General features: G+C 54.0%; 1 protein-coding gene across 1 annotated transcript; it reads right to left on the minus strand.

The window, feature by feature from the left end:
- LOC124983878 (L-gulonolactone oxidase-like) lies at positions 1-22620 on the minus strand. The gene is given in 13 exon segments (XM_047551526.1): positions 1-679; positions 1187-1277; positions 2950-3017; positions 3019-3115; positions 3257-3406; positions 8888-8964; positions 9721-9828; positions 13413-13598; positions 16160-16250; positions 18392-18486; positions 19910-20035; positions 21349-21450; positions 22368-22620. Coding segments are annotated over 13 exon segments (1323 nt in total). The 5' UTR covers positions 22371-22620; the 3' UTR covers positions 1-550.
- Positions 22621-22822: the final 202 nt, after the last annotated feature.

Raw genomic sequence — 22822 nt, forward strand, 5'->3', positions numbered from 1 at the left:
TGAAGCGATTGCTGGCTTTTATTGAGATGGGGAGGGTCCCACCAGGAGGGTCCCCCACTCCCAAACAGCCCAGGAAAGAGATGTGCTGCAGGTCAGACCAAGGCCGGCAGAGCCTTCTGGAAGGACCAGTTGTAGGCAATCACCTGAGCATTTGAGAGCCTTGTGTGTGAGAGAGAGCAGAGGGTCCCACCGCCTGTGCCCACGCACTTGCTAAGGGGCTGGAGGGGAACCCCAGCAGCTGCTGACCTGGGAGCTTCACTCCCACCTAGCTGGCGGGTAGACCTTGCCAGTGAGCGAATGTGACCTCCCGGGCGAGCATGCTATGTTGGGGTGCTGATTGCAGGTGCAGAAAGGGAGGCCTGTGGCAGAGAGGCAAACAGGGAACTGGGGGCCAGGACCCCTCCGACTGGGCTGTGAGGATAAGAAGAGGAGACTCCAGGAGCCGGCTCTGGCTCTGGGGTCTGGAGGGGAGGTCTGCCCCTCGTGCCAGGCGGACGCGGGGCCGCCCCCCTCATCAAGGTGGGCTGGGGTGGGCGTGGGGCTCGACGCTTCAGTAGAACACCTTCTCCAGGTACGAGTTCAGGAACATCCCAGTGGGGTCCAGCTTTTCCCGGATGGCACAGAACTTTGGAAAGGCAGGGTACATTTTCTCAAAGTCCTTCCTGGTGCAGTTGTGGGCCTGTGGAAGCAACCAGAAGCAGCAGGTCAGCCGGGCTGCAGAGAAGCCACCCCTGAGCACCAAGCCTGAGGGCAAGACAGCCCTCCCTCCAGACGCATGCGCAGGTGAACAACGTAGAGACCCAAACAGGAGGACGCAGAGCAGGAAGAGGCTAGCGTGCAGCCCTGGACTGCCATTCCCATGGCCAGGAGCAGCGTAGTGGAGGGCTGTGGTCGCAGCACGGCGGAGAGAGCTCCTTCCTGTCTGTTAAATGGGCTCACCGATGCCTGCCTTATCCTGCTTATAGGCTTCCTATGAGAATCAAATAAAGTGAAAGACCTGGCATTTCTCTGGAGACCCGAGGGCACGGCATCTGTAGGAACCAGAGTGCAGGGAGGGGAGCTGAGTGTGGGAGAAGGAGGATCAGCCCCAGCGTTTCTGGAGCTCAGGGGAAAGGGAGGGGAGGCGCCCTCTGGTGGAGGCCACGGCGCCCAGCTGCTGCCCTGCTGCCGGGCCCAGGGGTCCTACCTTGGCCCAGTGGGGTCTGCCCCCGAACTTCTTCATGATGGTCTCGTAGGCTACCCAGTAGTCCAGCCGCGGCACATCCTTGCCATAGGGCCTGGGGTGGGGGGTGACAGAAGGACGTGAACCCTGTCCCTGCCCTGCATCCCACCCAGTCATCAGGTACTTTCCCCGAGCCCTGCCCAGACTTAGCATGTGAGTGGGGATCAAGGCTGGCTCTGTCTGCAGGACATGGACAGCAGTTGTCCAGCAGCCTGAGGCCATCGCTTATCCCCAAAGAATTTTGAAGAGTGTGTGTCTCCTCCTCCTGTTTTATTTACTTGGTACCTGAAAGTCATCGTGCCTTTAAATAAAGTTGGTCATAGACCACATTTACTATGGTCCCAGAAGATGTGCAGATGGAAATTCCTGTCACCTAGTATCTTACGGTGCCTTTTCTGTTCAGATACTTTTAGATGCACAGATACCATTGTGTTACAATTGCTTCCTGTGGCCACATGCTGCACAGGTCAGTAGCCTGGAAGCAATAGGCTGAGCCTACAGGCCAGGGGAGCAGTAGGCGGTACCATGTAGGCATACCTAAGTGCACCCAGTGATGCTCATAATGACAAAAGTGCCCGCTGACACATTTCTTAGAACCTGTCCCCATTGTCGAATGACGCGTGACTGTGTGTGTGTCCCCATACACATGCACAGTGCTGTAGCTGTCTTTTTTGACAGAGCCTTGGAAGCTCAGGATAACCTGGTACAGGCCTGGAGAATATGGTCATATGACCTAACTGCCCAGTCAACTAGCCAAGTCAGACGACTGACTGATGGAAAACGTTTTTAAAGATTCAGATGAACACATTGAGATGCATTCCCACGTCGACCTCCTCACCGCTGAATTTGAATTCACAGGGAGGAAGAGGATGGAGAAATGGGGTACGGGGCTCACAGATGTTTCCCCTCTTCCATATAAGCAAGCCACTGTCCCTTCAATCAGTCTTCCAGAAACCCTCTGTCCTGCCTCTGTGGGACTCCCTCAGGGGCAGCACCCTCTTTAATCATCCCTTGGGCTCCCCAGTTTGGGTCTTATACACTGAAGAAAGACCCTCAGGGAGGCTGAGGGGGATTTGCTCTCATGCAAAGTCAGAGGGCTGTGATGAATGAAGGTGGAATAGGGAGGCAGACAATTTAGAACATATGAGCTTCAACTCCCCAGGGACAGGAGCCTCATCCTGGAGCCTGCTGCCTCTCTAAGAAGGGTAAAGATCCAGCAGGCACCAGCCTGTGCCTGGCAGAGCCTCAAGATGGGCAAATGGCACCAAGCATGATCCTCTCTCCCACGAAACTGAAACCCAGCCTCGGATTCTCTCTTAACCCAGCCTTCCAGGCTGTCCGGATCACTGACTCGAGTGGGCTCATGAGATGGGATATCAGTGTCATCCCATAAATACCTGCATCAGAGTTATCCCTAAATCATACTAATCCACAAGTAGTATGAATATTACATTAACATAGTATAAACCAGACACGATACGTCATCGGTGCCTGCAGAGAGAAAGTGTTGTAAGGAACTCAAAGGAGAGAGAGAGGGAGAGAGAGAGAGAGAGAGAGAGAGAGAGAGAGAGAGAGAGAGAGAGAGAGAGCATCTCCAGCTGTCAGAATAAGCAGAGTCCCCCTAGGGAAGGTGGCATCAGAGCCAGCACTGAAACATTGAGGAAGGAGACCTTCAAATCCAAGGGGACCACTTCCCACCCGCCCCAGCCTCTCAGTGAGCCCCTCACCTGTACATGATGATGTTCATGTAGCAGCTGTCCCTCTGGAAGCAGGGGCTCAGCAGAATGTCGTCCCCCCCGCGTGAAGCGCACCTCCACCGGGTAGTGGGCCACCACCTTGGGGTGGGCTTCCAGCATGGCCTTCAGCTCCAGGAGAGCCTCCTTGGTGTTCTCTCTGTATGCAGCCCAGGGGAAGAGAAGCCAGACCTCAGAGCAGGAGGGGGCGGCCAGCGACCTCCCTCCAGGCTCTGCATGGTAGTGACGGGGGCCCCGCTCTGGGGTGGCCCTGGGTGTGGCCTCCCTGGGAATGGCCTACCTGGGAATGGCCCAGTCCTGGACGTGCTGCTTGAAGCGGCACTCGTAGGTGAAGACCCTGTGGCTGAGGTTGCTGCTCTCCTTCTTGCGGGTGAACAGCAGCCAGAAGAAGAAGCGATTGATCCAGCCCACGAGGCAAGGCAGGAAGGTGCTGGAGGGGATGGGAGGGACGCATTGGGTCTGGTTGAGGGGGCATAATCATTGTAATCCTGGCATTTATTGTGTGCCAGCTGTGTGCAAGGTACTCACGCGACAGTCGGGGTGCCTTTGTTGCTGATTTACAGCTTGGAGGTCCCTCCCGCTGCATGGGGCTCTAAACCATTCTTCAAAGGCCACATGGCAGACAAGGAGAGGGGACTGTGACTTTATGAGGGAGGGCCTCGTCCCTGACCAGGTCCCATTTTCACTCTGGCCTTTCTGACTTTCCTTCTGGGCCAAACTCCTCAGTCACCTTGGACTGTAAGGAGCAAGCGGCCTGATGAATGAAGAACTTGAGACAAGAGTCAAAACTGTGTCCTTGGCAAGGAGAGCTTCCTTCCTCCCTCCCTCCCTCCTTCTCTTGCCCGCCCTCCCTTCCTTCCTTCCTTCCTTCCTTCCTTCCTTCCTTCCTTCCTTCCTTCCTTCCTTCCTTCCTTCCTTCTTTTGTTTTTGGTACCAGGGATTGAATCCAAACCCCAGCCCCTTTTTTATTGTGAGACGGGGTCTTGCTAAGTTGCTGAGGCTGGCATTCAACTTGTGATCCTCCTGCCTCAGCCTCCTGAGCAGCTGGGATTACAGGTGTGCCTCGTCATGCTTGGCTAAGAGGAGTTTTCTTATGGTGACCAGGAGCCATCTGACCTGAGGTGGTGGCCTGGCCAAGATCACCTGCTCTGGCTGCTGTGCCATCCTCTGATCCCTCGGGCTCTGTGGATGCCCCACCTTTGCCTCCATTCCCTTCTATAAAAACTGTCAGCCCTGGAAGACAGGGCCAAGGACATGGTCCCCTTGTCTTCCTGGACAACTATGGTGATGAAAGTCCCTTTCAAGCTTTCCACCAATGCCCTTTCTGTTTGGTTTCTGGGGCAGTGACGGGACCTGACTCGCTGGACCCCAGAGTCAGGCCTTGGCCTAGGACTCCAGTCACCACATTGTACCCTGAAATCCACGGTTCGCCCGTTCATGGCTATTGGGATTGTTTTCAGCCTCTTGCCACCTCACACCACACTGCAACCAAGGCCTTTGTCCCAAAGCCTCACCAGCTTTTCGGGGGCAAAGGGGAAGTGGGGTTTTAATTTTAGCAGGTCACTGCTGGACTCTAGTATTCACCCTCCGTCCACACCTTGAGAGGCCTGGATTGTTGTAAGGGTTAAGTGGCCAGTAGGGACCAGTGCCTGAATGGAGTCTCCTGTCCCAAGTCCTTGTCCCTGGAAATGGAGCTAGAGCTGCCCAGGTAATTACTAAGGGAGGGCTCTGTGCTTCCCAGGCCAGGAAGGAGCTGCCACCTGGCTGTCCATGCTAGGAAAACTCACTTGCCATATCATGCCTTCAAAATCTGTATCCACACACACACATGCAGGCTCATACGCACAAGTTCCTTTTTTTCTCTTTGTAAAAGGCTGCATGTTCACCATAGCTAGGCTGGAAAGCCAAGAACACAAAGGAAATTCCTCAGACTGGTGTAGCATGCTGCCCAGGACCCGTGCAGCTGTCCAGTGGTGGGGAGGGAGAGGAAGCTCTCTTGGTGGGCTGTGCCCAGCTAACATTTATGTTTGCCTTTGGTGGTGGGGTCTCCAGGACATGCATTCCAGCCTGGTCAGCCTGACACCCCGAGGTCCTGGCTCTCCTACAACGCCACGGGCACTCAGGGCTCAGGGCCTCGGGAAGGTGGGGACCCGTCCTGGGTGGTGAGCAGCTCCAGGTTGTGTCCTTGAAGCTGTGTAGTCTTGTATGTTCAGGGCTGTGAGCAGAGAGGCCAAGTCAACCTCAGAGGAAGAAGACCTCAGGTCTGCAACTGAGAGTTGGGGCAGGGGCTGCTAGAGGGGACACGTCCTGGCAGGGGACTCAGGGGCAAGGTCCAGAGGCTCTTAGTGGGAACAGCCAATGTTGGGCCCTGGGGTACCACCAACTATGACCCTATGGGCAAAGGCCAGCTCAGGGTCCCGCTGAGCTGAACTGGCTCTAATCACCTTCTGGAGTCATTAAAGTTTCACTGCAGTGGGTGCTGGTGGTACGAGGATGAAGAAGACCATATGGATGGCCATGAGAAGCTGGACAGAAGGACTGAGAACTCTCATGCAGTGGGCAACTTTGTTCACTAAAAAGGTGAGGAGCATGGAAGCAGGACTAACTCAGTGGAGGGCTTAGTGAAGGTGGAAGGTTTGAGCAGTGAGTGGAGAGGTAGCTGGGAGCTCACCACATGGACAAGAGAAAGACCGTGGAGGAAGAAGAAACCCATGGAGTCTCCTGTCCCAAGTCCTTGTCCCTGGAAATGGAACTAGAGCTGCCCAGGTAATTACTAAGGGAGGCACACACCTGTAATCCCAGTGGCTCTAGAGGCTGAGGCAGGAGGATTGTGAGTTCCAAGCCAGCCTCAGCAATTTAGTGAGGTGCTAAGTAACTCAGTGAGACCCTGTCTTGAAATAAAATACCTTTAAAAAAGACTGGGGATGTGACTCAGTGGTTAAGTGCCCCTTGTTCAATCTCTGGTAAAAAAAAAAAAAAAAAAAAAAAAAGGAAAAACTCCAGGAGCAAAGGCTGATTTCAACTCAAGGCAAGAGGGGAAAATGATGAAGGAGGTGGACTCAGGTCCATTCACAATTTCTGAATCAAAACTTACTACAAAGTTACTGGAGTTGAGACGGTGTTGCAGTGGGCTAAGGACAGACATATAGATCAAGGGAATAGAATTGAGAGTCTAGAAATACACCTTGGCATAGCTGGTCAATTGATTTTTGACAAAAGCACAAAGATAATTTGATGGGAAAAAGTTTTTTAACAAATGGTACTGGGACAACTGGATATCCACAAGCAAAAGAACAAAGTTGGATCCCTACCTCACACCGTACACAATGATCAGAGCAATGGAAGAACTGAAAGTGTAAACTATAAAACTCTTAGAATAAAATCTTCATTATCTTGGGTTAGGAGATTTTTTTTAGAGGCAATACACAAACAACAACAACAAAAGAATAAATTGGACTTCATCAAAATTAAAATTATTTGTGCTTCACAGAACACCATTCAAAAAGTAGAAAGACTAATCATAGAATGAGAGAAAATATATTGGCTGAGGGACTAGATCTAGAATATATTTTAAAAAACTCTTAAATGCATTAGTAACAAGTCAAATAATTCAAAATTTTAAATGGGCAAAAAAATCTGAATTAGACATTTCTCCAAATGTGATACACAAATGGCCAACAAGCACTCAAAAAGATGCTGAATATCATTATTATCAGAGAGATTATAAGGAAAACCACAATGAGTTACCACTCTGCCTGCATTCAATAGGATGACTTTGTTAGGATGGGGAGAAATTGGAACCTTCATAAACTGCTAATGAGCTTGTAACTTGGTACAGTTCCTTGGGAAAATTGACTGTTTCTCAATAAGCTAAGTATGGAATTACCATCTAATGCAGCATTTCCTCTCCTAGGCTTGTACCCAAAGAACTGAAAATGTGTCCACACACAAACTTATACATGAATGTTCCCAGCAGCATTATCCAGGGGTGTCCCAAAGTGGAAACAAGCCAAATGCCCATTCACTGAAGAATCAGTTAACCAGACGTGGTCTAGCCACACAATGGAATATTATTTGGCCATAAAAGGAATGAAGTAGAGACATACTACAACACAAAGGACCTTGGAAATAGAGCACAAAGTCAAAGAAACAGACCCAAAGGTTATGTGTCATCTAATTCTATTTACATGAAGTGTGCAGAATAGGCAGATTGATAGGGACAGCGAGCCGATGAGCGTTTTCCGGGGTTGGGTTTGGGATGAGGGGGAATGAGGAGTGGTAAAAACGTTCAGTTAGACTGGGGGCAAGGTTGCAGAGGCTGAATACACACAGGACTGCTAAATTGCCCTCTGAGAAGGCTGAACTGCATGGCTTGTGAATTTTAGTTTAAGGAGGCTCCCATTTGCCTTGAGGCAGGAGGCGATAGGATCCAGGTTGTCTTTTGGAATGACCATCCTGGCAGCTGGGTGGAGGGTGAGGGGTGAGGCGGAAGGCGGGGAAGGACCATCGTGGGGCTACGAGGACAGAGAGACGTGGATGCATTTGGGGCAGACCCAGCAGAGGGGCTAGGATGACCTGAGGGCCAGTGGATGACCACAGTGCTCGTCCTAGATGTGCTCACTCGGGTTCTGCAGGCCCCTGAGCAGTGTCCTCTGTAGTGGGGAGTTGGGGGGCAAGACCCTGAAGTAGGGTAAATGAGGGTAGCGCCACTCGGAGCGAAGGATAACAGCCAGCACTCGGCGCATCCTCTGTGGGCCCAGGGTTGCCTAAGAGTTTTACACAATCTCACTGCAACTCTGCTGTGGATACTATTACCACGTCTGCTTTACAGGTGAGAAGACTGAGGTCTGCCGAGGTGGAGCGACTTGCCCAGTCCTGCTAGGCAGTGCGGCAGGACTCTGAAGCCAGGAAGCTGGACTCTAGATTAAGGCTAATTCCCACTGTGTTTTCTCATGGCCAAACCCAGGGATTGAGTCTTATGCATCAGATGCCAGACATTTCACTGCAAAATGGCTTGTGCTCAGGCACCTGCCCACAGGGTGGGACCACCCCTGGGGAAAGCACAGAGGACTCCGGAAGCTGGAGACGAAACTCTTCAGTGGGCCAGGAAACAAGTGGGAATGGCCTCCAGGAGGGGGTGAGGTGTTGACGTCAGAGAAGGGACAAAATGAAATTCTCTATTTTCTTATCTCCTGTCACTGGAAATTTGACCCAGAATGAAGCATCTCCATGTGGTGCCCATTATGTGTCAATATTATGCCTCCTGCTCTCAGTCACATGCCATTAGGAGATAAATCTACAGTCCTGGCCCCACTGGAATACTCACCCTGTTAAAGTGACGGGCAGAGGGTCCGTCCCAGACAGATCCTGATTAAGGAGCCTGGATGATCCCCTCTATGCCTGGGTACGCCTGGGCATACCTGTTATTATTTGTTCTTCAGTCTAGACACTTCTAGTTCTTAAAACGCCACTTTTTTCATTTTTTTAAAATACACTTTGAATCCATCCATCATCCATCCATCCATCCATACATCCATCCATTCATCCATCCATACATCCATCCATTTCCTCTCTCTCCACAGCCACCACCTCGTCATAGGCATCGTTCACATGGGCTTGTAGTTCCTCTTCACATTCCCTCCTGCTCCTTGCCAGCCACACCCCCCAGCAGCTGAGTGGCTCATTTTAAATACTTCCTCCCTCAAACCCTTCTAATGACTTCCACTGGCCTTAAGATGAGTCCCGGGCTCCCCAGGTGATTCAAATGTGCATCCAGGGATGAAAACCACAGCCCAGACCCAGGAGACAGGCACAACTTGTGTGCTCTAAAGGCAGGGGTATTCTGCTTCTGATGAGCTACATCTTCGGCCATCTATGGCAGATGCAGAAAAAGGTACCTTTGCATTCCTACCTGGTCCAGAGCAGGAACTCCAGTAAATAGAACCCGATGGCGTAGTCCCAAAACCAGCTGGCTGCAGAAGAGGGGGGCTGGGAAGGAGAGCACGTCGGTCAGTCCAGCCCCAGGGCTGAGCTGCCTCCTGACTTACTCATCCCGATGGATGTGGCACTTAGGAGTGGCTTGTGTGGGGAGGCGGGAGGAAGGGGGAGGAGAAAGCCTTCCTTCCTGCAGACAGATCCAGATCTAACCTATTGCTTCATGCTTCTCTCTCCAAGTGTTTACCCATTTACTTTGCACGAGGCAAAGATGTGCATCTCTCCCTTCTCTGGAGAGCCCACAAGCCAGGGGCCCAGCAGTCACCCTTTATGAGCCTACGCTGCCCACAACAGGAGGGGCTGTGGCCCATCAACGTTCATCTGGGTGATGCCTTTGTTTTCTTCTGCTGAGAAGCGGCCGTTGACGAAGGATGTGGGAAAGTTAGATTAGCCGTCTCTTCCACTCTGCGGTTGGAGGTGGGGTGGTGGAGGGAAGAACGCATATATGAAAGGTCTCTGAGGTCCAGCCCAGCTGCCCAGGACTCTCGTCTGTCCTACCCTGTCCTCTGTTTCATCTCCCTACGTCTAGGCTGACCCTGAACACACCCAGTGGGTCCCCACTCTCAGACACCCTGGGTCCCCGCTGGTGCCTCTCTTCTTGCCTCCACCCTCTGCCTTTCTGCTCACTTCCTTAAATTCAGCCGTACCCCCAGTCCCCTCCACCAGGATGGCATCAAGCGTCGTCACTCTGGGGCTGGGTAGCACCCTCTCCACGATGCTGGGCGTGGCCGGGCAGGCCGCCACACTCACCTTGTTGGTGTGGTCCTGGTAGATGATGCTGACGTTCTCACTGTGCGGGAACCAGAGGAAGCGGAAGTACTCGGACTTCTTCAGATGGCTGTCCAGGTTGTCCAGGACCTGGAAGAGCAAGAGGAAAGGGAAGGGACTGTGCTGGTCACACAAGGTGGTAGGGAACACTGGAAAGCAGGGCTGAGGTGTGTTTCAGTCTCTCTCCTTCAAAAGGAAACACTTAAAATTGTCTGAACATGGCCAAATGGCACGGAATGACTCTTCAGATATGCTGGGTGTTACAATGGTCCACGTACAGGTTGACTTCCCTACGTAGCTTAGTGGACCCAAGTGTCTTCTTGTGAGTCCTACCTTGAACAATTACTCATTTGGGAAAGTTGTTACCTTTCACTCTGCTTCAAGGTCTTCATCTGTAAAATGGACTTAATAGCAGTACCCACACCAGGAGTGTCATGAAGATTAAGTGAGTTAATGGCCAGGAAGTGCTTAAGGTGGAACTGGGCCCATGTTAAGCATTAGATAGGCATAAACCAGTTTCTAGAACAGTCACTCTTATGTTGTCATTGTCATTATTGTCACCATCACTATCTCTTATACCCTTAATGAGTGAACAGGTGAGTCCTTCTCTGACACGGCTCATCACTGACATATTGAGAGAATTATCTCCCTGAAACTCATTAAGTAGATACAGTCAAGTTGTGATCAAAGTATAGATTTTGGGGCTGATCGCCAGTTGTGGAGTTGGGGAAGAGTTCTGGTCTTGGAACGAGTTCTGGATTCAAGTCCCAAATTCCAGCAGCAAATATCATGCCCTTTTCTTAGCTCTGGTTCCCAAGACAGGCCTGTCTAACTTCCCACCTGGATTCCATGATGCAAGGGCAACTTAGCACTAACCCAGGCACAGTACCCTCTGTGGTACTCACCTAGCCCTCAGGGTTGTTGACAGTGGAACCATATCAACTCTTCCATCAGGGCTCTCAAACTATCCCATCTGGAGAATGAGGATCCCTGGGATCATGGATTTCCTTGCTCTGACTTGGGTTTCCTGGGAGCATCATCAAAGGATTTTAGCCCCAGGGGAAATGCTGCATGGCTAGCTATTGGCAAGAAGGGTTCTAGAATGCTCTGTCCCTCAAATTTAGACTAATAATGCTCTAGGATTGGCTTTTGGGAACTAGTTACAGTGATTTCATGTGATCGAGGCTACCAAGAGTAGGAAATGCTGAGAATTTATTGTTAAGAAGCATAAGGACAGATCATTCTCAGCAGCATGGTCACACAACTGGACCAACATCTGACCTCACCCTACTGTCCTCCACCATGAAAGAGTTGATTTTGACTCTTTCAGGGCTTGAGAATGACCCTTCCTTTATTAGGGTTGCAATCAACATTCAACAATGTTACTGAGATGTCTTTAGGAGAATCAGTATGGGGGAGCACAGAACTGGATCAGAGGTGACCCCCGTCCAGCTGGGGTGGGAGGAGATGGAGAAGATCTTGGAAAAGGATGATCAATAGTCTTGATCAATTGAGTTACTTTGGATTGAGCACTTCCATGTACTTCATGGATGCTGGGGGAGCAAAGGATGCCTCAGAGGAGATCTCTGAGCTTCAGAACTGATCACCCAGCACCAAGAGGAAGGGGATAAACGTCCAGAGGAGGAGATAACACTTGTCAGTCAATCAGGTGTGACCAGGATACCCAGCCTGGAGAGTTCAGGATTGGCTCAGACCTGAGACTCTGAACACACCTGTCAGCAGGGTAGGTGGATTGGTATTTTATCCAAAGATGTCAGAGAGAGAAGGAGTTGGGGATTGTCTGTGAGGTGCAAAGGCAATGAGGATCTGTACAAGAACCCATTTAAACCTGACAAGAATCTCTGGAGGAGAGAAGCCACCAAGGACATTGACTGGTCGCCGAGTGGGTGGAGCAAAATCTTGCTCCCCACATCCTTGCAGGATGAACTGAATGAGTTCATGTCCTCCTTGGGGACAAGGCCCAAGCGCTTTCATCAGGCACTCCAGGAGGGACAATGCAGGACATGACCCTCTGTACCAGGGAACTTCGTTGGCTCATAGGATGTCTGACCAGAAAGACCTTGGAAACATCAATCCAACCTCACCTGTAAAACACTATGAAACTGAGGCCCCAGATATTTGAGGCACAGGATCAAGGTCACACAGAGAAGCAGCACAGTCAGACTTGGGGCCTGGCCTTCCCCCCAGAACCCCTTTTTTCCTGTGAGATCTTCCCCTGTGTAATTATGCGTGTGCACATGTGCAGCTCTCTGGCTTCTCTTTCAGCAGAGGAGATGGCAATTGTTATTTCTCATGTGTCATCACAGCCTTTTAACATCAAAGAAATCGGGAACTTAGAAACAATTTGAAACTTTGTTTCAAACTGGGAACTTGGAAACAGTGCTTAAAAGTCACTTTGAGTTTTCAAGAATGTCCTCAGTTACAAGTCTCCATGCTGAGGTGAACTGGAGGTTCCAAGGACAGAGCTGTCAGCTGACGTGTGTGCGGGTGCGAGAGTGTGCACACGTGTGTGCATGTGCACGTGTGTGCTTGTGTGCATGTTGGGGTGGGGAAGGCAGCCCAAGGTGAGGCTGTAATGGAACAGGGACTTGGCTGGAATCAATCGCAGCCCATCTCTGTAGAGCCAAAGGGGGAAGCAGAGAGGGTGGGCTGGGTGTTAGAGGACCCCCGTGCACTCAGCTCTGGTATCTGAAAAGGAACCTGGGGTCCAGATGCAGTCCTCTGGCAAAAAGAAGCAACCCCTTTATCTCTGGGTCAAAACAGTCAGCTTCAAAATGAGTAAATTCTAACCTAAGTCAGAGGCAGAAAACAGATTCAACCGCCAGGCAGGACGGAGCCCCTTTCTGACTGGGAGTGGTCAGTACCACCCGTCTCTTCCTCGCCCGTGATTTTCCTTCACCCACAACCTGCCTGCGCCCCGCTAAAGCCGTTCTCCTGGAGGTCAGCAGTGGCCTCCTGATGATCACTCAGATCTGGGCATTGATCCCCGAGCCCCGGAAGCACCGGCTGTGTGGCCCCTCTGACAGGGACGCCAGCACCTGTGGCCTCCGGAACTCCGCCCTCTCCTCCTTGTCCTCCTTCCTGTCTGAGGGCCCCTTGGTTTCCTTCACGATCCCTCTTCTCCCTCTCATCCCCTGATGGCTCCTGTACCCTGGACCCCTTCCCTTCTCACCCACAGCCACTCTCCTTGGGTCGTCCACACTCTCACGAGGAGACTCACGACCTCTGCTGTGAGCTGAATAGTGTTCCATCCCCAACCTGAATTCTTATGCTGAAGTCCTACCCTCCAGTTCCTCAGAACGGGACTGTACGTGGGGACAGGGCCTCTAAACAGACTATTGCGGGGGAGGTTCCATGATGGCGGAGACTCCAGTGTGCAGGGAATCCTGGGCATGTCCTCTCCTGGCTCTCCTCTGGCACTTGCCTCCTGTGGCAGACCCCCTTCTTGCCCACCTGTCTGTCCCCCTCAGCAGTTCCTCTAGGGTTCACTGCCATAGGGCTCAGGCTGTAGTCTCCCCAGGGCTAAGGAAAGGAGTGATCAGATCCCTTCTGATTCTTGGGGACTGTGGGGACTATCAGTGGGGTGTGGCCTACGTGTTGAAGTCCTCGACTTCTCTCCTGAGGCTGAGCAGTGGTGAGCAAGGGACCAGTACCTCCTTCAAGGTCGAGGGGAAGGACGTCTCCTGCAGGTGGAACTGGGGCACGCACTGCAGGGTGATGGTGAGGATGACGCCCAGGCAGCCCAGGTGCACCCGCGCGGCCTGGAACACCTCTGCATTGCTGGACTCGGAACATTCCAGAATCACCCCATCAGCTGTCATCAGAGTCAGTGCCACCACCTGGCAGTGGGAGAGGAGCCAACACTTCAGGACCTGCTTGGCCACTGCCCCCACTTTCCTGCTCGCCTCAGGAGGGAGGCTAGGTGTCACCCATTCCCAGAGGACCACGTGGCACTCCCCTGCCCCGTCTCCTGTCAAACCCAGGCCCTCTCAGTCTCAAAGCAGAAAGGGAGCAGGGAAGGCGGCTGCCTCTGGGTGGGCACCGGCCCTCAGCAGCCTCACCCAGTGTGTGCCGGGAAAGGCCGCCCCACACTCCATGGCCTCGCAGCCAGGAGGCAGGGAGCCTCCCCTGTGCAGAGGTGCGCTGCGGGTAGGCTGGGCTGCCGGAGCAGACAGTTCCTGGGGAGCGGCTTGGTTGTGGGTTGGATCTTGGATGTCCACCAAAGGCTCATGTGTTGAAGACACGGTGGCCAGGGCCGCAACGTCCAGAGGTGGGCTTGGGGGAAGGGACAGGATCAAGGAGGCTCTGATCTCATCCATGGATCCATCCATTTAATCCATTCAGTTTGATACCGAGTGCGCGACAGGGAGCGGGACCTAGCTAGAGGAAGTAGCCCAATGGGACCATGTCCCGAGGAGTTCATCTTGTCCCTGGCCCCTGCTTCTCTCTCTGCTCTCTAGCAGCCAGGAGGTGAGCAACTGTCCCCTGCCACACCCTTCTGCCATTATGTGTCTGCGATGGATCTGGCCCACCATGGACTGAATCCTCTGAAATCCAGATCAAAATAGATCTTTCCTGCTCTAAGTTGTTCTCGGCAGATATTTTGGTCACAATGTCAAAAAGCTGCCTAACACAGAAGGTAAAGTAAGGGCGGGGGTGCCTCTGGGTCAGGCCAGTTGCTGTCCCAACACAGCTGGGAGCAGGGTCCTACAGACTCAGTCTTCACTACTCCTGGTCGACATGTTGGCCATGCGGAGTCTTCCCCTGTCTTAGGGACCCCTTTTCCTGAGATCTACATCCTCCTGCTTGGCCACACCAACCAGAAACTTTGGGTTTCTGCTAGTGCTCGGAACTTTGGTTAGAAATGGGTGACGGCATCTCTGCCCTTGGCCCCACTTCCAGAGGGACCCTCTCTCACCTCTTCTCCTCACTCTGCTACCTGCTAATTTGGATGGAAATTGCTTCTGACATATACTTGGCGACGGGGTGGCTCAGAGCGAGAGAAAGATGCAGCCGAACTAATTCTGATTAACAGTGACCAAAGACCAGAGAGGAGAAGGTGGCAGAAATGGGGCACAGTGGCAGCTGTGGGCGTGAGGACATCATGATGAGTTTTACAGAAGCCAGGTTCTGCCTGAGATCCAGAGCAGCAGAGGAGGCCTGCCTGCGCAGCGCCCGGTTGGGGTCTGAACACCCGGAAGCGGGGGCACTGCTCACTGACCGACTGCCACGTTCTTTGACCTGTTTTCTTATCTGTGAAATGGGTGGAATAGCAACGACCATCTCAGAAAGCCAGGCGAGAATTCGATGAGAGAAAACGTCAATCCCGTGGCTACCTGCTTGGTGTAAAATGGACACTAACGGTGTCAGTCCCATCCCCTTGCTCCTTGCCAGGGGCCTGAGATGCCAAATCCATTAGCAAGCTCCTCCTCCTGGTTTCCAGATCTGGCTTCCAGGGCTTCCAAAGAGAATCTTCACATGCATTTGGATGTTTGGTCTCTCAGAATTGCTTTTGTTCTCTGCTGATGGTTTTGTAGAAAATGAGGTGACTGCTTGACATCAGCCCTGGACAATGGGCTAGGACGCCAGTCACGTGCGTGTGTGAGGGGGCAGTACCTATGCTGCCTTCAGCCCTGGATGCCACCGGGCTCTCTTGGGCAGTAAACCCAGCCTTGAGGAGGAAATGGCAGAGTCCAAGGAGGACGCCATGTGCCTGCAGGCGGGCCCCTCCTGAGGCAGTATTGAAAGCTCTGGAAGGTTGGCTCCTGACACAGGCATCCTCTGAGCTGCCATTTGGTGGCTGTCCATTTCATGTGTGCTACCTCATGGTCATTTCCCCAACACTATCTCTGAGAGTCGGATGCACTCTTCATTTTGGCTGACCGTTTTCACAGCGATGTCCAGAAAAGTTGAGCAATCTACCTACGGGCACTGGCCGGTGGGGGGTGGAGTGGGGCTGAGACTGCAGGTTTGAGTTCCAGCCCTGTCTCTTCCCCAAGCTGGACCCTCATGAAGTTCAAGAAATGTGTTTCAGTAAAGGCCAGACATCCCTGGCCCACCTGGGTGGGCTCTGCCACAGGTTCCCTGCGCTGTCCCGATCCCTGACCCCACCTGCTACACTGGAGTCCTATCCCTGACTGGGCTTCGGGCTTGGGGATGGGATGGCAGCCCTGCCCTGGCTTTCCCTTGCCACCTGGTGCCTACAAGGCTCTGGAGAGGAGCGAGCAGGGCCCCTCTTGACTGTTAGCAGCAGGCCTAGGGCCCCTTCAGTGTGGACGAAGTTTAGAGAAAGAAACTATGTCCCTGGAGGGCCCCTGTCAGGTCTCCATCAGAAGGGAGATGGGCTGGCTTCGAGGCGCACAGTGCAGTACCTGCTCTGCTGTGGCAGCTGTGGACCCACCTGAGTGGCCAGGATGCCATGCTTGATCCCCGTGTTGTGGGTTCCAGACCCAATGACGCCACCTGCTGTTACATCTGACACGGCTCCCAGGCTGCGCTCAGCAGGAGGGAACAAGAGGGACACCAGAGACCCGTTAGGCTTCTCAGGACAATAGGCCCCCGGCATGAGTAGAGACCCCATATCTACCCTGGAGTCTGGGCAGCATGGCTGACCCTTCTTCTCTCTGTGCCTCAGTTTCCTCATCTCAGTGGACTGTCGGAGGAGCCAGGGGGACATGGTGTGGTCTGAAGGGAGGCCAGTTGCCTGGGATCTGGGGTCTTTCCAGCCTATGAGGCCATGTTCCAACGTCCATCCGCATCTTTCCACTGACCAATGCCACAAGCTTTCACAGAGCCTCCTCTGTAGCCAGCCTGTGAAGTCCTCACAGAACTAGAGGTTCCAAGCACCCAACAGGCGTCCCAGAAGGGTTGGAGCCGGGAGCGTCCCTGAGCTCCGAGGGGGAGAGGATGAGGAGGCTGCCCCTCTCCTGCTGGGACACCTGGAGGGGCTCCTGGGGGGCCTCAGGATAGAGTTAGATCCTTCAGCCCGGGGCTCCAAGCCCCAGAATGGGAAGAGGAGCTCTGTGGGCCCAGGCAACAAATCCATAATGGGAGCAGCACCCTCAGGAGGCGTGTGCTGTGGGGGCGGGAGTTAGAAACTGCCCAGATCTCAGGGTCAAGGAGGAGGAGTGGAGCAGAAGTTTAAAAAACAAAGAAAACCTTACGTTCTGGGAAATTTCTGAGACATTCAGCACTAGCTTAAGGGAGAAGGAAACAAATATTCATATTCAGGGACAGCCATGCAGTGGGGCTACGCTGTGGTGATTCAACAACCCAGGTAGCCCAGGGTCCCACACACTGCTGGGTCTCACCAGCAGGAAATGGGAGGGTGGGCATTTGACCTGGTCTTGCCCCCGCTGCAAGAGAACCAAGGCCTACGTTTCCCATTTCAAGGCTGTTTGACAATGGCTGGAAACCTCCCTTCATCTCTTCCTGGGAGAGATGAGCCCTGGGGGCTGCCCTGGCAGAGCAGGAAGAGGTGAGAGAAACTTAAGCAACGTTTAGCCTTCACCTGCCCTCTGCTCACCGTCCCGGCTACCCCTGTCCACCATGGTTGGGTTAGTTGGTGATGTTGCTCCTTCTGAATATACCAAGGTGGGTAAATGGGGACCCACCGGAAGGCCAAGACTTTGGCCCCAGAGGGTGGGGATAACAGGGTTTGCTGTTTCCTGGACCTGGAATCCCTTCCTCCTTTCTTTTCCCTGATTAATGTCTAGTCGTCTTCAATCCCCGGCAGGCACCATTCTCCTCCTGCCAAGGCTGACCTCAGGATCACCTGGGGGCCTACACTACCCTGGCTGCTTGACCGACATTGAAGCTTCTGCCCTGCCCTGAACTGGCCAGTGTCTGCCCCTGTCTGCCCCTGGCTGGGGGTCATTATGGGTGGGGTCTGGGCTTTGCCTCTGCAGGGCCTGGACAAGGTCTGCACAGGCAGATGCTCCCTGACAGTTGGCACTGCTGTGACCTTACAGAGGCAGGAGCAGATGGTTTCCAGAGTGCAAAAGAGTTGCAATGCCCAGGCCCTGTGATAAGCCTGAGGCGCCAAGGCCAAGTTCAGACTTCTGTGGTGGAGTTTCAGCTGTAACAAGACTGTGGCACTGGCTTAGCAAACACCCACCTCCTGTTGCTAATGGTTGAAATGCACAGAGAGTTACTCCGTGGGCTGCATTTGACTTGCTTCAGTGGAAATCCCCTGGTTTGCACCCAAACCAGCACTGACACCACATTTGGGTGGGGGGACAATTGAGGCCATGGCCGGGCATGCCAGGAAGCTCCGTGACTTGGTCACCACGTTCCTCTGTTCCCTGAGTGCTTATTTTGCACATCCTTGTGTTTTGATCCCTAGAGTTGCTTGCTGAAAATTTTCAGAAACCCTTAATGCACGGCTGTGCCACTCCTGCTCTGGACTGTTATGTAATGTGCAGCTCAACTCAGGCATGCTTCTTTCTGTTCCCACAAAAGAGCCCCTGGACCCAGAGGGGATGAAGAGACAGACATCCTGAGGGGCAAGAATAGAGATCCAGAGAAGAGGAGCACCTGAGAAACACTCTTCCCGAATCCCCCAGATCCTTCCTCCAGTGCAGCGGGTGGTGGGCAGCCCTGGCCCACCTGGGAATGGGGTAGGGGCTCTTACTTGGACAGAGCCAGGCCATGCTTGTCCAGCTGGGGGTGCAGGTCTGTGAGGAGGATGCCAGCCTCCACGGTCACCTGCTTCTTCTCCTTGTCCACCTGCAAGAGGCCAGCAGAGCTGGGAGTCACTGGGCCCTCGCCCCTGCAGCCAGGTTTCTCGGGAATATGAGTGTCTGTCCCACTTGGTGATCAGCTCAAGCTAGCTCCTGCTGCAGGCAGCCTGAAGGGGCTTGGAGCCAAGGATGCTGGAGCTTGGGTGGAGGGGGAGGCACACCTGGGAGAGTTTTGCCCGGGCTCACACGGCAGAGCCAGGACTAGGATCCCGCCGCCGGTGCAGACTGGCACCATGGGACTTCTCTATGTTCCCGTGCGAAGTATCCAACTAAAGAGGGCCTGCTCCATAGGCTCTTGACTATCCCAAATGGAGTTCAAATTCTCCACTTGTTCTCACCCCAGGAAGACCCAGGCAAAGGCCGGGAACTGGAAGGGCAGAGAGGTAGCATCTGTGTGGTGCCCACCAAGCAGCAAGCATGCTGCCTGAGATCCCCACAGTGGCCCTGAGGGCTAGGGAGGAGCAGCCTCTGCATTTTACATCCGTGAGGCTGAGATTCGGGGACTTGAAGTCACTTGTCCAAGATCACACAAACATTGGTGGTGGAAATGAGATGGGAGTCCACATCTGTCAGACTCCAAAGCACGTGCTCATTCCATGGACCCAGAGCACAGAGCTCAGTGAAATCAATTGCTAGAGCTCGGTCCTTACTAATTAGCAATCACAGTTAATTACTGCCATGACTGATAGCTTGGCCCAGATGTTTTCTAAGAGGTAGAGACTGTCAGTCTGAGCAAACGAGAAAACAGTAAGAGAAACTCAGATCCTTCCTAGTGGACTTGGGAGGGGAGATTATTTGCCAAAAATTACAGGTTAGGGGCGCTGACCTTAGAAGGTGAGAAAAGGAGTTCTAACAAGGGACACACCTGTCCAGAACCCCGAGTTGCTGACAGGTATCAGGTGTAAGTTGGATTGCATGGAAATCATCCCAGCACAGAGCTAGTGTCTGTCTTGGGTCTGTGCCCAGCTTTGCTAATGTTTGGTTGTGTGACTCACTGTGAGTCACTGACCCTCTCTGATCTTCAATTTTTCTCCACTTCTAAAGCTAGGTACATGCACTTCAGGTCTCTCAGAATTTGTCATTGCAAGTCTGCCTTTTGGGAATCTGACTCCCTGCTCCAATTGTAACAAAGTGGAGGGGAGGATCTGGCAGGAGAGGGGAGCCCACATTTTCTCCAGGGCCATAGTGGTTGGGCCGACCTGACCTGAGGCCTCCTCAAATCCAGGGAGGGTTCAGGTGAGGAGTGTGCAAGGAGAGTCCAGGAATCGGGGTGTTACTCTGGGGCCTCAGGGGCAGTGAGGTGTTGAAAGCTGAGGGGAAAGGCTGAGGAGCATGCACCCTGGGGCCTGGGGTGAAGGTCAAGCCTGTCAAGCTTAGGGCCAGCAGAGGGTGAGCCCAGGGCTCCGTACCTGGAGGACCCGGTTCATCTTGCCCATGTGGATCATGAAGCCATCAGTGCAGGCAATGTCCGAGGGCGAGTGGCCACCACCCACCACCTTCACCTTCTTGTTCTGCTGCCTGGCCAGGGCCAGTACCTGCCGAGGCGATGCAAGAGTCAGAGGGGCAGCCAGAGAACCCGCAGGGCCCTGTCCTGGCCTGCAGGGGGCGCAGGTAACCTGGGAGATGCACCAGGCCTCAGGGACTCCACCAGCTCCAGACTGCTGTGCCAGGCAGGCACTCCAGAAAGAGAGCCGGGGGTGGCGGGGTGGGGGGTGGGGGGTGGTGGTGGGGCTGGGTGGACACCCAAGGGGCCCTCCCAACCTGCCGCTCTGGTTCCTTCTCTGCTGCAGGTTGAGGCACAGAGCCTCCCAAGGGCGCCCGGGGTCCTAAGGAGGATAAGACCCGAGCTCCTTAGCTTGACTACAGGGACCTTGGCCTCCATGCTTGGGATCAGGGCTCCTCGAGGACAGTCGCAGGGACTGCATTTGACTTGATGGTATCTAAAGATTGTCAAATGAATAAATAAATGGACGAATGATGTCACTTAAATGAATTTGTTCACTGTCTTCCCTGCTCTGACTGCCTCCTATCTGTGCCGCAAAACACCAGCCTTACGATTCACACCACAGGGTGTTCAAGGTCCCAGGAGGCCGGGAGACACGGGAGATGGGCAATGCTGTGCAGGCTGGTCTTGGCCAGCTCTCCCCCTCCCACCTGGTGCACAGCACCCGAAGGCCACAGTGCTCTGCAATAAAGACCTAGGTTTAACTGCATAATGCCATTTTCCTGCACTTCCTCTACCACTCAAGGGTCCGGCTACCCCCTCAGGGGAACTCGGCCTAGGACACCTCCTGCTGCTGGTGATTCACAGGGCCACAGGTCTGCGTAGGAACCACCTTTGTGTGTGCTACAGCACCCCCGGGCTCCCTCCCTCTCCCTCCAATGGAGTCTGTTGCTCCCCTGATCCGTTCAAAGCCACTCTCTGCCCTGCCAGCGTCCCTGCCCCACCTGCAGCCACCGCCCAGGACCCTCCCGATGCTCCTGCCTTTCCCACACTCAGCGCTCTTCCCTATGACCCACCGATTCTTCTCAGAAATTCACTGCAAGTGTGCGTGTGGATGTGACAGTGTGTGCATGAGTATCCGTACTCGTGTGTGTGTGTGCGCGCGTGTGTGTAAATCACAAGAGCCCTGAGCAGCGAGTGCAGCTGAGGTCCTTGGGACATGGCTCTGCAGGTTAGAGGTGGGCAGAGGAAGTTGCTGCAGGCTTCTAGGTTGGCCGGAGCAGGGGAGAGACGGGAACCAGCCAGCGGGTCTGGGCTGGGGCTGGGGTGGGATTTCAGCCCCACAAGTCCTGTTTCCTGCCTCGTCGTCATTGCCAGGGCAGCGGCTCAGGGGTGGATACTCACCTCTCTAACCTCTTCCACAGATGTGGGCTGGTAGTACATCTCTGGGCAACAGCCATAGGTCCTTGCCCAGTTTTGGAACTGGACCCCTTTATGCCCATGGACCTGTAGTGGGGGGGGGGGAAGTCAGGTCTCAGCAAGCGAGCAGGCTGTTGAAATTCCAGCCCTGTCGCGTCTCCCCGACTCCCACCTCTTCCTTGCAGAGAGGACGCTGAGCCACAGTGCTGGGCCCAGGCGCCTCTCGGCCCTAAACTGCTCTCAGATCAGGGCCACTGGGAAGATCAAACACGCACTGGAAACTCTAGAACTACATGCAGGGCCCCCTGTTATTGTCTCCTTGACCCCTTCTGATCAGCTGGGCAGACTGCAGGGGAAATTCTGCCCACTCTTAGGTCAAGGGGGCTAGACGAGTTCAAGGGCAGAGCCCGAAAAGGCAGGACTCAAGCCGGCCCTGCCCTGGGCACCTCTCTGAGGGCCCAGCAGCTGAGCAGGGCCCAGGGAGGGGGCTGCAGGAGCTGACCCAGGTGGCCCAAGGAGGACTGGCAACCGGCTCTCAGCTTTCCCACCGGGCTTCTGTAGCAGGGAAGGGGCATATCGGGGAGGCTCAACGGCAGGGTCTTGCTGGCCTCTCACCCACAGCGTCCTGGAGATAAGACTCCCCTTGGTTGGGCAGCACTGTGTTACAGGCCACCGTGCTGGGATCCTTACATCTTATTTAGATCCTACGTGAGTGACATGGACTAGGTGATCTTACTCCTGTTTTCAGCAGCCAAAATTGAGACCCCGGAGGTGAGGTGACCTCCCCAGCAACCTAATGAAGGCGCTGCGTCCAGCCCAGCCTTCCTCCCCTGCCCCTCTCCCTGCACCCCAGCCCCTCCCCAGAGCCTCGAGTCTGCTTCAGGAGGGTCCCCATGGCCTCTCCCAGCCTCAAATGCAGTCTGATTTTGTCCTCCCACACTCGGGTCATAGATCTAGCCTGGATGCAGCCCAGCTGGCTGAGTGTCCACACCACGGGCACCTACCATGGCTGCCGTGCTGTGGCCTCGGTTGTCTCTGACCTTCTTCAGGAACAAAGCCCTGGGCAGGAGGCGCAGTGGCCTTGGTGCTGGGGCAGCTCAGGCTGAGTCCCTCTTGCTGCGCACCAAGGGGCTTTGGGGAAGCAGGGAGAGTGTGGGGGCGGGCTCCACCCCCAGCGGGAGTAAGGTCACCAGTGCAAACAGCAGCTGGGCCCTGCCCCTCCCAGGAGCCCCTCGGGCAGGAAGGAGGAAAGGCAGGGTTTAGGCGCAGGCTGCTCTGCTCTGGGAGAAGGCTGAGCTCCGCCCCCGAAGGGCACCCCAGTCTGGACCCTGGGTTCCTGGGTTGGGGGTGTAGCTAAGTTGTAGAACACCTGCCTCGCTGCCCTGGGTTTGACCCAGAACTGAAACACAAACAAACAAACCCCAAACAAAAACTGGGTCCTTAACCCCACAGGTCAGGA

The sequence above is a fragment of the Sciurus carolinensis genome, chromosome 4 (genome assembly GCF_902686445.1).
Source record: "Sciurus carolinensis chromosome 4, mSciCar1.2, whole genome shotgun sequence".
In the NCBI taxonomy this organism is placed as follows: Eukaryota; Metazoa; Chordata; class Mammalia; order Rodentia; family Sciuridae; genus Sciurus; species Sciurus carolinensis.